Source organism: Tubulanus polymorphus, chromosome 5 (assembly GCF_964204645.1).
Source record: "Tubulanus polymorphus chromosome 5, tnTubPoly1.2, whole genome shotgun sequence".
NCBI classification, from domain to species: Eukaryota; Metazoa; Nemertea; class Palaeonemertea; order Tubulaniformes; family Tubulanidae; genus Tubulanus; species Tubulanus polymorphus.
This window is the reverse complement of record NC_134029.1, coordinates 24,058,211-24,073,207: the sequence shown is the minus strand read 5'-3', so window position 1 is coordinate 24,073,207 and position 14,997 is coordinate 24,058,211. Positions and strand designations below refer to the sequence as shown.

General features: G+C 34.2%; 1 protein-coding gene and 1 long non-coding RNA gene across 2 annotated transcripts; both read left to right on the top strand.

Moving 5' to 3' along the window:
• Nucleotides 1–4,399: 4,399 nt before the first annotated feature.
• LOC141906183 (uncharacterized) lies at nucleotides 4,400–5,351 on the top strand. Its single transcript, XR_012619316.1, has 3 exons — nucleotides 4,400–4,489; nucleotides 4,568–4,676; nucleotides 5,027–5,351. It is a non-coding gene; the product is annotated as an uncharacterized LOC141906183 (long non-coding RNA).
• Nucleotides 5,352–8,230: 2,879 nt separating this feature from the next.
• On the top strand, nucleotides 8,231–14,593 carry LOC141905565 (coiled-coil domain-containing protein 138-like). Its single transcript, XM_074794474.1, has 13 exons — nucleotides 8,231–8,291; nucleotides 8,788–8,838; nucleotides 9,272–9,349; nucleotides 9,649–9,995; nucleotides 10,398–10,529; nucleotides 10,618–10,749; nucleotides 10,937–11,128; nucleotides 11,208–11,342; nucleotides 11,620–11,748; nucleotides 12,160–12,397; nucleotides 12,501–12,625; nucleotides 13,086–13,276; nucleotides 13,804–14,593. Exons 2-13 carry the CDS (start codon nucleotides 8,796–8,798, stop codon nucleotides 13,949–13,951), a joined length of 1,890 nt encoding a protein of 629 aa, XP_074650575.1. The 5' UTR covers nucleotides 8,231–8,291; nucleotides 8,788–8,795; the 3' UTR covers nucleotides 13,952–14,593.
• Nucleotides 14,594–14,997: the final 404 nt, after the last annotated feature.

Below are 14,997 nucleotides of genomic sequence, written 5' to 3'. Positions count from 1 at the left end.
ACCACCAAACACCGAAAGACCTGCCGCAACCGAACCTGGCAGTCTTGACCTCATCCTGCATGGCAACAGGAGTACAAACATAAAGCTAAGTTGATTTTTCATATCTGGGGTAGAATGCATAGGCGCTGGTCAAGCTCACCATCTCCGCACTACTTTATTGAAGCTCTGTGGCCGGTAGTGAATTGAAATATAGCTAGGCAATGATTGCTTGAATATTTACAATATTAGACGAAATGATTGAGTGAGGTCCCTTAAATATTCTTTGGTCTGATAATTAAAATGTAGATTGGTCAGTTATTGATTAAAAGATTTTGTAAGTACGTACAAGTAAGGTAAATTCAATATCTTATGTGGCATTTGAAATTATTCGAATGTACCGTAGATATTTCAGGCCTCATATGACTATTAATTAACTGACAATCAAGATATAGATAGGACAAGTTACTAATTAGCAATTCAATATCTTGTAATGTTTGATGAGACATTCTTTTGGTGTAGATATTTCAAGGCCCCATTACATTTAGGCCGATCAATTAAACTTTATCATCGGTTAATAGATTTTTCTTTACAAATAATATATTGATAAATTTATAAAGATTGAGGCCATACTTTATAGTAAATACTGTGTGCTGTCGCACACATAACAGTAATGAATTTCATAAGATAGTGTCTAGGGCTCTATCGAGGTCTGGTGTTATATGGGGAAAACTTTGGACTACGGGTCTTTATGAAACAGTGATTTGGTCGCAACACTTTGATAAATCCAGAATAAACCAAAGCTTTAATTGATTTAATTCATTCCTGAAACACTGTGTCTTGTTTTGGGCGACGCATGATAATTGTTGTTTGACTGACAATTAGCATACAGCCAGGAAAAATGGCTTAGATATTCACAATTAAGATGAATTCAATATTTGATGTTAGATCAAAAACTTTTTATATCATAAATATTTATTGAAATATAGCTGAAATATATAATATATTGAGCACATCTATAAATGAATCAGTCTCATTGACTGATTAGTTCTGTATCGCCAACTGCTGCGCTTACGACTAGCCATGTTTTTCATTATTGGCAAAATTTACTCAAACCTAACTGATTCAATTAATATCTAAAAGCCATACTGTGTGTCAAGTGACGCATATTAGATATAGTTTAACTGAAAATTAGAATCTAAGATGAATTACTCATTAACGTATTACTTAGATGGATTAAGGTTAATGCAATTGTTATGTGAAATTATTTCTAATTCCATGGACATTTAAAATGTAGCTGATACATGTGTATCTGAGCACATTTATTTATCTGTATCTAAGTGAACCTATGGTGTCTTCATACAGCTGTATTAGTTTTGATACATATTGCCAAAATCATTTAACGCAGATTTACTTCCGATCGAATCTGTGCACAAATACATTCCTGGATTTGGAAGGGGGAATATTTCAATTTCACTGTGTATGTCAGATTGAAAGCCTTATTCTGACAGGATATCCTAAACTTAGGTCTTATTCCTCTTGCTAATAGCTCTCTTTTACTAACCCCTCTCCTTCAAACTATTTTCTAGCATCATGACTCGCACCGCACCAGGGAGGTCCGGTCATAACAAGGTCTTTTCGTCCTTATACACAGTGTACTATATAAGGGAAATAAAGATTATTTAGCCATTCGGCTAAGGGAATTTCACCACTGAAAATTTGTTTTTTTATTTTTAATTTCTGATGAATTCAAATAGTGACGAATTCACCACATCTGAAATTCTACTCATGTAGATTTTCAGGCTCCATATAAATATTGTTCAACTGACAATTAAAATATAGCTAGTATGATTACTAATTAATGGTTCGCTTAAATACCTAGAATTTAATTAAAATTAATCCAATGTAATGAATATAAGTGAAACTTATTCAAAATTGCACAGTGGATGAGACGACTGTATCACGCAATGTCATCTGCGTCTAACTGGGCCACATGTGTGTGTGGGATCTGTTGAATCAGTTAGGTTTTGGGGGATTCTGGGTTAGTTAAGCTAGGTATCAAAAGCTCTGATGCAAAATTAGCAGTTCAAATAGTGATTAATTCAAATTCGTACCGGATCTGAAATTCTTCTCGTGTAGAAATTTCAAGCCCCATATAAAATATTGTCCGAGACATTTTCAATTATAGCTAGGACATTATCGATTAACTAATTGATTAGGTATCTAATTCAGCATCTTCATATAAGGTAAAAGTGCTCAAATCTAAACCATAGGGGTTGATAAGACAACTGTATTATTTAATATATTTAATATTATTTTAATATTATTAATTGATATATAAAGAATACTGGGTATGTTTTAACTCTGTCTCTTGTGCGTGGGATTTATTGAATCTTTAAGGCTTTGCAGAATTCTGGATTTGTCGAGTTGTGGGAATGATTCGAGGTTTCTTAAATCTTAAGAACCATGTTACTTATAGGATCAGTGTGCTCAATGCTGGCAGCGCACTCACTCTTCAGTTAGTTATATTATCATAATTACAAAATCATGGGAGCAATATTTAGAATTAATGAAATGGATTAGAATACCATTCACTGGGTACAGATGTCGCCGTCTGTGGGTAGAAAACATCTCTCAGGTTTATTAATTGACGATGAAGTTAATTTGATAATACGAACATGGTTAAGCTGACAATTGAAATATATATAGGCCAATATTACTAGCAGGTTTGCACTGTATGATGGGCCTGGGTTTCAATAAAAGACACATCAAGAATTTCAAGAAGATAGAAGAGAAAACAGTTCAAAAACGATTTGATAAGATTGATTATGCATTACTAAATTTGTTGTAACTCTGGTATTCCTAGAGATGACTATAGATGCTTTAGTTGAATTGTTGTTAAACTCTAATAATCAACCATTGCTTAGATATTTAGAATATAGATGAATTACTATATGAGTTGAATTTCATAAATATCATTTAAGACTATTATTGAAATCTACGTATCGATCCACATTGCTGATCTTATATATGAATTGACATGATAATTATGATCAGTGATATTTGAAAGGATTTTCTGCTCAAAAGGTTCTGATCTTTTCTTCAGCTTGCCGTTTCAGACTGATTGGAAGATAGTTTGAATGAACCGGAATCGAATTTCCCAATTATGTACTTCGATTCCAGACATACTCGAGAGAAACTACAATAAACTTTAAAAAATTGGACAAATTTAAACGGTGAAAATGACAAAAAAATTAAAGTTACACAATATTTTCCCACCTTGTAAACTTTCGGACTAGTTACATGAAAAAAAGACCAAATATTGTAAAATATAGTTATTTCCAAAATCTCAATGTATTAAATTAGGCAGAAAAAAATAGATAAAATTATTCAACCTTGTAAACTTTCGGACTAGTTAAATGAGAAAAAGACCAAATATTGTAAAATATAGTTATTTCCAAAATCACGATGTATTAGATTAGGCAGAAAAAAATAGATAAAATTATTCAACCTTGTAAACTTTCGGACTAGTTACATGAAAAAAAGACCAAATATTGTAAAATATAGTTATTTCCAAAATCTCAATGTATTAAATTAGGCAGAAAAAAATAGATAAAATTATTCAACCTTGTAAACTTTCGGACTTGTTAAATGAGAAAAAGACCAAATATTGTAAAATATAGTAATTTCCAAAATCACGATGTATTAAATTAGGCAGAAAAAAATAGATAAAATTATTCAACCTTGTAAACTTTCGGACTAGTTACATGAAAAAAAGACCAAATATTGTAAAATATAGTTATTTCCAAAATCTCGATGTATTAAATTAGGCAGAAAAAAAATAGATAAAATTATCCAACCTTGTAAACTTTCGGACTAGTTACATGAAAAAAAGACCAAATATTGTAAAATATAGTTATTTCCAAAATCTCAATGTATTAAATTAGGCAGAAAAAAATAGATAAAATTATTCAACCTTGTAAACTTTCGGACTAGTTAAATGAGAAAAAGACCAAATATTGTAGAATATAGTTATTTCCAAAATCTCGATGTATTAAATTAGGCAGCAAAAAAGTTAACCCCAATCAGTCACTTAATATGTGCTTCGACTATTTAAACGGTGAAAACGACCAAAAAAATTGAAGTTAGACAAAATTATAAAACATTGTAAACTTTCGGACTAGTTATTTCCAAAATCAGAATTAGGCAGAATAAAAGATTGTTTGAATGAACCGGAACCGAATTACCAATTATGTTCTTGGACTTAAAAAAAAGATCTGTAAAAACGACCGCCGATCACGCAACTATATCTGTACTTCGATTTCCGATTTTGAAAAAAACCACCGTTTCGCTCCCGGCAGGTGTGGTAGGTTTGTAAGGGACACCAACTCGTAAAGTCAAACGAGAGTTTGAGGTCAACAACTCATCAAAAATATGCCGATTAGAGAACAGTGCACAGAAACCAACCGACTTAGGAGATCCTCGTCGATGATGAAACCAGCAATCATAAAAGGTAACTTGATATACATGGAGTTATTACAATGATTTCTAAATGTCATGATTACAGGATATATTTATTTACTCATTGCAGCTAAGTTTCAACTATAAGAAAGAAACCAGCTTAAAATCAACTACTCATCTGAAATCTACGGATTTGAACAACCCACAGAAGAATCAAACTCATTAGATGGAAATTACCGGTATATAGAAATTTCAGGCCTCATATGAATATCATTTGATAAGTAATTATCATCGAAATCTATTTACCTGTCCACATGGCTGATCTTAGAACTTTTATCTTTACTAGTCTTACACCTTGGAGTAATAAATTTTTCAAATGATTTCTCCAAGCTTAAAAATTGGTGAACTAGTCCTACTACTGCAATTATTTATTGGGGTTTAAATCGGCAATTGACGTCAATGAACCTAATTCTGATTTTGGAAATAACTATATTAACTAAGTGAAAAACACGGTGGCTTGTAATTTGAAATGACATGTAAGTTATGATAAATCTGTCTAAAATGTTTTGCTTTCTTCACTTTGTTTCAGTCAAACTACATCCCGGAAATAATGGCCTGAAGAAGACACAAGTAGACAAATACCCATGGACCCATTTGCTGATGAAAACTGCCGAAGCCCAGATGAGAAGTTTAGGAGCCAGCAACGGATTAATCACTCAACGATGGAATCTTCTACAATCGGTGGTTGATTTCTATAAAACATTTTATCAGGAGCAGCAGAGATGATAGTGTATCTTATAAACACTGATCCGCGCAGCAAAGACAATGGATTATCTTATAAAATCTGATTCAGGATAAACACCGAAGCAGCAAAGACAATGGTTTATCTCTGAGATCTAGCACTGAGATCTAGCAGCGGCAAAGACCTCTGTAGTAGAGTATTGATTTTTTTACTAATATCACCCTTTTTCAGACCAGTCTGATAGGTAACATAGTTTAAAAAATTTACCTGATTGCGTGGAATGGAGTATGAAAATAGTTGTTGAGTCGAATATTGAAAATAGTTAGATAATTAGTTCGATAATTAGGTTCCTTCGGCCTGAGAAAGGAACTCTACGTTTGAATATTTCAATATAGAGAAAACTATTTTATAATGAGTTTGTAAAAAGATGTGTCATGTGTTTTGCAATGTGACAGAAATATCCTTCTTAGAGTGTAATAAAAGCTAAGCTCCATTAATTCACGATATTGGTCTTCGATCTTTTGTTGATAGATAAGTCGAGTTAGGTTAGATTGATATTTTCGAAGGCCCGTGTAACCAATTTGAGAAATGAATCATATATGTCGATTTTCACATGGAGTTTTAACTTTGAGCCTCCATCAATCTGTTCAATGCTACGTATTTGAAAGCAAAAGCTTTATCTAAAAGGAGACCATTATTTACATTTGAGAGGTAAAGCTAAAGTTAAAGCTAGGACTAATTTTGAACGTTTTAACATTGTTTATAGCTGTTTGAAATTCTTTTATTGTTATGGGAAATCCATATCACGAGATGGTTCTCGTGAATAATCACTTAGCTTCAAATCGGGTGTATAATGATTATTAAGAAGCGGCAGTGAATTAGTAGTGCTTTTTTAGAATGGGCCCAGAACTTTACTGTGAAAAAATGCCTGCAGTTGTAAATAGAGGAGTATAAATAATACATGATACAAAATACAAGTACATGAATAAATAAGAAAAACCAATAAATAAAAAATTATAAATAATAGATAGTAAATAATAAAAAATACAAGTTCATAAATAAATGAATAATATTTAAAAAAAAAATAGATCTAATAATAAGCAACAATACAAACAAACAACAAATTAATACTCTATTTACATGAAAAGGCATTTTTTCAAATATCTATCGAAAAGGTTTTCTCATTTATCGAACAACCTTCCCTAAGAAAAGTGAAAACCCGAGATCTTTTCTGTTGTTGTTTTAAGCATTCTATCTACTCAGTTATTGTAATAAACAAAACAAATAACCATAAACCTTAACTTAATCAAACACACTAAAAAAATATCTGTTTCGATAGAATGCTTCTAATAACTGATGAAAGATCATGCGTCCATTTACCTATATATCACACCCTATCACTACTGTAACTGTTAATTGTTTTAGGGATAATATCTGGGAGATACATATTATTCTTTTTTAGAAAGAATGTTAAACAGCTATAAACGTGATTAGTTATCGATAGTAAAATTATTGTCATGTTTTCCCTGATATAACGTTGTATTAAATGAGCGAACTGATAATGTTTGAAAATCTTAGGCAAAGTTAGAAAAACTCTAATTATCTTGGAAAATTATTTTAATGAAAATGAAAATAAAGATTGATTAGCTTATCTCAAGCTTTCCAGAGTTAATCTTTAGGTTTTATCTCTGATTGTAATGCTTTTATGATGAACTGTTTTTTTTTTCAAGTGCGAAGAACTGAATCCTCGAATACAAAGCAAAGTTTGCAAAATTTCAGTTTTCTTGTAAAAATAATGTTAATGAAATGAAATTAGAGATTGATTATTTGAATGAATTTGTGGTTTTATGTCCAGCTTTAAAATGTTTATATACTGGAGATATGGATATATGTTTTGCAGTTTTTGTTTTGCAGTTTTTTGTATAAACAGAAATCTTTCTTACATTGTCATTTGCTGAATAGTTGATATGATAGAATGCTTCATATTTCATGAAATAATCAAGTGTCACTTATGCCCGGTGACATCATGAAATGTCAAATTAATAAATAGTCTTAGAGATTCAGACTAGTCCCAATTGTCGGTGTATTATGGATCAAAGTTTACAATTCTTTGTGTAATTTTGTTATTTTCCTATTGATTCAAATTATATGAATCAGTTGCAGTGGAAATTTGAATAAAAACCTTGAAATACCTTGCATGATATGTGATATTAAAAGCTAGTGATTTTATCATTGAATAATCTAAGTCATTATTATAAGGCTAAAAATGATACCTTGTTTTTCCTGATCGGCCGGGTCATTTCATAAATCAATGAAATTTGTAATCAGTTAATTTCTATCTGCCGGGTCTGTTATGGTTAGCTTGATCATGATTTTAAAGTAATACCTTGGTAGATAGGTGGCCGGCCGGGTCAAATCTTAAAGAGTAAAAATTTAAATCAGATTGATTCATTAAATCTTACGCTTTCCAGAGTATTTGGCCAAGTTTATCTCTGGTTTTAGTGCGGGGAGCCGTGGACTTGAGAGTCCATGGTTGTAGGCCATAGACGTTTCTGTTTTAGAGTCTATGGTTGGACCATGGATGTATAAACTCTAGTTAATAGTTTATACGTCCATGGTTGGACTGTTTTTGAAATACAGTCCACGTGTTTGAGGAGCTTACGTTATAATTCCTCGAGCACAAACCTGGCATTTTGTATGATTGTTGTAGACTGTATGAAAATAAATATGATTGAAAATCTTTATCTGTTAAGCTTATCTGAACTTTGTTAGTTCACCAGTCAGTGGTCTCGGGTTCAAACCCAGTAATTACTGATACTGTTTCAGAATTGTCCTGATGCTGAATGAAGGATGTACGGGGGCGTCCCGACCGTACAGTGCTGCCGCTATGCTCATCGTTAGCGGGATTTTCATACACTAACTAAAGTCAACTCTGGCAATCGACGTGCTGTCCCAGCAACCATCTATATCGGAGCTATTAACTCGGAGCCACCCGGTCTACGTATTATCGAATAAGGATTTGAAGTGTATGTTCTAACCGCTAAGTAGTTATTTCCGGGATTTTTGAAGACGCCTTAAAACTGTTAAAAAATGATCGAAAAGTTGATTTAAGGTAAGTAAAAGATAAGAAGAGGTAATATGAATAAATATGTGTCGTTCCCGTCGCGTTTGCACTTTCTCCATACACACGACGTCACTAAAACCTGCTGCACACCACTTGTGCAACAGCCCGAACCTGGTCTGGCTGGCCCTGTCTCTGTCTCTGTCTCTGTCTCTGTCTGATGCCTTGTTTTTGGTGACACATTGTCATTGGACACACAATCGGCCCTCACTACAACAAGTAGCTATTTTCAAGAAAATCTATTTCTTTTGAATATTCGATCTATTTATTTATTATTATAAACATCGCTTCTCTACTTCATCCTCACTCAGTAGGGTTTTCAAGGTATCTATATGAAAGAAGAGTTTAATATAAGATCATAGCAATTTACAGAACCAAAATCGGTCAAGCGGTTCAAAAGATATGAAGGAATTTATCGGCTGAAATATCCAGCCTGGATCAGCTCAGCTCAATTAATTGCGTAATGTTGAAACTTTTTATTTTGCAGGTTTAAAGATGAGTTACGAACCAATTAATTCAGCTGATAGTGACTTCGATGGTAAGCCACAGTTGATCTAGAAAAAAATATGCAAAATAGAGGTCTAAGGGTCAGTTGGTGAAGACCATTGCGGTCCATGGGTAAACCAACTTGAGCGGACCTCTATCCTGTTATAGTCAACTGAAATCTATATAAATGATACTTTGAGTAAATCTAAAAATGTTCGGTGTTCACAATTTCATTAAAAACAACATAATTCTCATTTATTCGTTCTTTCTCAACTATAAACAATTCCTTATTTCATTCTGATAGTCTTACGCTGTATTTTGATGAATTTTTACGATGATGAGTTTTCCAATTTTGGAGGATATTCCATGTTTTCATCTATAAGAATAATTTTCTTGTCTGGTTGTGCTGAAAAACCCGAGGTCGACTTAATCAAACGTAGTACAATAAAATCAATATTGAACGTTACTATCTCGCTGTTTTATAGGTCTTGTGATAATATCTGAGAAGAAGGAATATTATTCACCGCAGGAATACGAACAGTTGACTGATTACGATGCAGAAGGTGAATTAAGAAGCTTGTATTTTAATTTCTTACAACCCTTTAATAGCATTATCACGTGCATTATCATAATATTTCTGTTCGGGATTCCTACAGATCAGGGGAATTCGGCATTTATTTTCACTGTCGGGAAAATCAGGGAATTCTAACTCTAGTTTGTTTCACAAGGAAGGTTAAAACAGCCTTACTGAGGATTTAATCCGGAAATTTGAACTCTATCTGTTCTATCAAGAAGCGAAGGGGGATCTTGTCTGAATAGAGTTTCATGTTCTGTAAATTTTGATTACTGTTTCTATTTTTAGAATCAACCGCGAACACAACAATTGAACCGACGATTATTCGTCATTCCAACGAAACGTTGCGTCTGTTCGATTCAGCAGATGAGGAATCACCGAGCGGACGACAAGCTCCGATTCGCGCTGGTGAGGAATCGCCGAGACGAGGAACGGTGATTCGAACGGATGTTGAAATCAATCGATTGAACAAAATGATTCGTCGCGCGAGTTTAGAATCGTTGAAATCCGTGACCGAAGAAGAGGAAGAGAATGATGATGAAACGGGAGCTGATGATGATGAAATTGAAGCTGGTAGTGATTTGAACACAGTCGGGGTTTATTCAGAATTACAGCTTATTCACAATCAACTGAAGGTAAAATATATATAACTTCAATTCAAACTTACTGTGGGAAGTGAGGATCCCATTTTGGCTATTGAGGGTCCACCAGGTGTCGCCAGTGTGCAGTAGGACATCAACTACTGCGGCAGGTCTAAGTTCACTATTACAATGTTGTAGTTATGAAAGTCTTTCAAATGAATCAAAAATCACAGAAAAATATACCATTATTCAAACACCATTCAAATACAATTTGAGTTACAAGTTAATTGGAAATGAACCAATATTGAAAATGTAACGCTAATGGTGGCAAGATTTCCCTAATTTCAAAATTTCCCAATAAGTTTGAGAAATCATTGCACACGCATTCAAAGGATAAACTGTATTCAGCTTGTGTTTATTGACATTGATTATTGAGTGTTTTTGTCCGGTGATCAGGAGAAGAGTTTGATTATTCATCAGAAGGAACTGGAAGTCGCTGAACGCGAGAAAAAGATCGCTTTAGCCGAAGCTCGAATGTTTACATTTTTGGAACAAGAAATCGATAAAACTTGTAAAGTTCGCGAAGAAGTAAGATTTTATTTTACTACATTCTCCGAACGTCGTTCAGTGAAAACGACAATTCATTCGAATTATTTCCTGATTGATTTTATTTCAGTCTCTGAAACAACAACATCAACAAGAAATCTCAAACCTCGACGAACTTTTAAAGTCGAAAACGAAAGAAAATAAACGATTGAAAGATAGTTTTGATAACATCAAACAGGGAAATGATTCCCTGCGCAAACAGGTTTTTATCTTAATCTCTTTAATTCGTTACGATTTGATTTTTATTGGTTTTGCTACCCAGGGAATCTGAAAGAAAAAATCTGGAAAAACTTAAAGGAATTTTCTGTAATCACATGGAAAACTCAGGGGATTTGTAATTGGGCGGAAAGTGGCCATCCTGAAAAGGAAACAGATTTTTTGTGTTTCAGTTGGAAGATTTACAAGTACAACACGAGAAGTTGGAGAAACAATCGTCTGGTTTACAGGCACGTCTTACTAACCTACAGAGAATTAAAGGCGCTCCGACAAAAACGACGAAACAAGATGCAGATATTCTGTTAGAAATACAGAAAAAACAGTCACCTCCTAAAGAAAGAATACAACCAATCAAGATTCCCAAGGTTTGCACTTGAACGTGTTCGTGAAATTTCCCAGATTTGACAACATTGTAAAAAGACACGTAATTTTATCTTATTTCAGTTGCCGCAAGTGACCTATGAAGTGATGGCTACGTTATTAGAGTGGATTTCTGATTCGAATCTCAGCCTAATCAATTCTGAAGATAAAACTCTATCTCCTGGTCAACAAAAACATGTTCATGATAAATGCATTAAGGTAAGGTTCTGTTATAGGGGTTGTTTTACCAAAACCCTTCCTTCCATGTCTTCCACATCTTTATTCAGCATCTTCTCACATTAGTTGAAATGTGGAAAATCCATGGAATTTTGGATGAGTTCAGGATATAACATGGAAAATGTGGAAGGAAGAAGTCATGTAGTTTGGTAGATTATTTGGTGCAGGAATCCTGGATACTTGGCCTATTAATAACCTTGAAGGTAATCCTTTACCACCGGAGTCATATTGAAGAATATTTTTGAATGTTTTATTGTAGGTTTTACCAGGTTTAGTGGATATTCTTCGTGATTCACCGATGGTAAACATTAAGATCTGTCTTCCATCTCTACAGTTCATATACTGGGCATTAGTTCATATGGATAAAACTCCTACTCAAGGCACACAGGTATAACCACTCAACTTAACTCGTCATGACCATTGTTGTTCTTTCCTTTGCTTGTTTAGTTTATTTTTGTAGAGACCTCTCGATGGCTTCAGACAATTCTGGCTTTTCTCTACATCCTGATGAATGAAGAAGTCCCACAATGAAATGGCGATGAAACCGCACCATTTCGACTGTTGACTAACATTCAGTGGAATGATGCGGTAGTTACTGAGACGTTGTGGTTTCATTTTAATAAATCGTATCATATAGAATTCTTTTGTGGGATTTCTTTATTCATCTAAAGTTTGCATGGATATGAGTGTTTGATTTGACTACTATGTCACATTGATATTGTAAACAATTCTATGTGACACGAACTATACTAATCTATTATCAACGTTCAAAAGTAATTTTCTTTTCGTTTTCTTGCAGAAATCCTCGATCTACACGTCGACGTTTCGTCGTTTAGGGGAAGAGTTGTATCGGCCTCGTAGCGTACGATTTACCGAGGTTCTCGTCGATGAACCGGTGGCACCCCCTTCACCTCGAGATTCTATATTCAGTCCGCGACCTCCTACGTTGAAAATCAGGGAAGGATTCTACTTTAAAAGCAATAATTTGCATGTTAGATTCTTGTCTTGTCTTATCATACTGAAAACTTTAACTCAAGGTAAAGGTATACACCGGATTAAGTCATCGATCTACTGATCTCATTTCATGACTGGTATTAATTTCAGTATTTCTGAGTTAATGTTGTAATTGTTTTGTTTCAGCTGATCATATAGCTCAGGTGTTTGAATGTTTACGCGATGATTTACGATCTGAAGCCGGTAAACAGTTGTTTTTACATTATCAGGCAACTACTGTCATGTTACACCATTTCAGACCAGTCAACAAGGTACGTTTCATGTTTAGAAAATATTTGACGTTGGAAATTTGATAATTTTTAAGGATGTGGTATTAACACATACCTACAGTAGTCTATCTATTAGTCTATCTATGTGTGTACGTTTCATCTTTCCCATCAAAGTAACGACTTAGCTCAGGGTTCTTACAGTTCAGGGAAAACTAGTGAAATCCCTGCCGGGAAAATCATGGCTTCTGACTCTCTTTTTGAAAATCAGAGAACAGGGCATTTGAATTTTTGGTGTCTATCACAGTAATGTCTTAGCTTTCTTACAGATGAGGGGAAAACTAATGAAATCCTTCTGACTGTTTTGAAAATTTTTTGAATTTTTGGTGTCTTGTTCTTGTTGGTGACAAGTGACACAATGAACCTCTTTAGGAGAAACTGTTCCCACTGAAGATATCATTATAAGTTCTCAATCGCGTGTATATAATGAATGTATATTTTGCAGATTCTGCTCGGTTATGCGATGGATGTTCTGTTGCAAATGTCGATGGATTCACATATTTTACCATCGTTTCTGGATACGTGCAGCAATGAAACTTGGTTCCGAGCGTGTGCGATGGTCGTACGAATGCCGAACATCAACCCGAAAATCATCGAAAAACTCAGCGTTTTACTTCAAAAACTGTCGAAAATAAGGTGAGGTTTTCTTCTTAGTTCCACAGTAGACTCTGCCTGTAGCCCATGGACTGGTATAGCTAAGTACTGGATATTTTTGGATTTTTCATATTGACAAACGGTAGAAAATCTTTTAATCATTTTCCTGGTTTGAACGGATTTCCGAATATACTAGTACCGCTATTGCAGCTATCGCAACCTGCTGTCTGTACACACCCTCTCAGACAGACATTTGACAGATATTCACCATTTTCTCAAATCATGTTCGTCTAGGCGCCTCCACCCCCTGTACTACAGTGCTCCGGACATTTTTCTTTGAAAATGAATTAGGGTATCATGTCTGAATGATCAAGTTTAGACAGACATTTTTCGTGAAAAATGTGTTCCTCCACCAGACTTCCCCATCGACCGAGGGGCGAGGTTTAGAGCAGTGTATAGAGAGAAGATTGATAGCTGCATATTGGGTGAAGTCTGCTTAATATGATTTTAATGCTCTTTAAAACCTACTGAATCTAACATTTATGAATCATTGTATTTATTTGTTTCAGAGGAAACAAGAAACTGTTTGAAATTTATGGCATTACTTCATGTATTCACGACGTTCTCAGAAACACCGAAGCTGAACAGACATTCTTGGCATTAAATCTGAAATCTACATTACTGAATCTAGGAAGCCGTCCTGCCATGCTTCAGTAATACTCACTGTTATACTGAGATGTTTATCTATGATTCAACTGTTATATTCATTATATTCATACTAAACTAAAGCCTTTTGCATTTTCTGACTCCATATTTTGATAGCATGGAGACAACAACAGAAGCTGCTGCCATCTCTGCATCAGTGACCGACTTAAAGTTCACAGCTGCCAACTGATTTTCAGAATTTTGTTACTATTTTGTCCAAAAAAATACTGATTTGATTGGGGTTTGATATGTAAATGTGGAAAATGTAACCTAGGGTCTTTCCATTGATTACTGATTGATTTGAACATTTTCCATCATATTTCAATGAATTGTTCCTTAAAAACATTCAGCTTGTGACTGATAGCACTTTTTGGCAGTTGATCATTGTTTATTGTGATATGTATTGTCTCTTCTTGTTTCTATCCATTGTAAGCATTTATGTTCACTCTTCTGAATTTATTCTGTGCTTTTACAAACTTCTCAACTTGCAAAATATGATCTGAACATATGCAGTCCAGGTATGCTAATTGATGTCTTGAAAACTTTAGAATGTATTGCATGTACATGTATTATGCCAAAAAATTGTATATCTGTTAAACCTGTACTTATTCATTGAAATAGATATAAAGATATTACAAAAGTATTAAGACTAAATTGGGATCGTTTGTTTCAATTTCAAAAATCGAGGAATTTATTTTGGACAGTAAAGTGCTGCCAGCTACTGTCGAGCTGAGTAACTAGAGGTTGGAGAACACGGACGGACAATGGTTCTAAATCTATTTCACCGTATCTACGATTACTCGATAACCGTCTTAACTACATACAACAATCCTAGGAAATCGAAGAATTTGTAATACTGCGTGCGAGAAGAAAGATAATGGTATTCTCCCTCGAGTTAGAAATATCAAAACTCTGCCATCGAATCGGCGACCTCTCCGAGCGAAACGACCTGGGAGATTGTTTTTCGGTCGTTTGTGATATGAGATGATATGATCAGCATGCGGTATAGCGGTTGACGTTGAAGATAGTGTCATTTATCACGATCACTATTTTCATTT

Excerpts from the sequence above, each read along its gene's own strand:
- LOC141905565 (XM_074794474.1), top strand. The coding sequence starts at position 8,796 with ATGAGTTACGAACCAATTAATTCAGCTGATAGTGACTTCGATG. Across the intron at positions 9,350-9,648 it reads GACTGATTACGATGCAGAAG|AATCAACCGCGAACACAACA; the intron begins GTGAATTAAGAA and ends TTCTATTTTTAG. Across the intron at positions 9,996-10,397 it reads TTATTCACAATCAACTGAAG|GAGAAGAGTTTGATTATTCA; the intron begins GTAAAATATATA and ends TCCGGTGATCAG.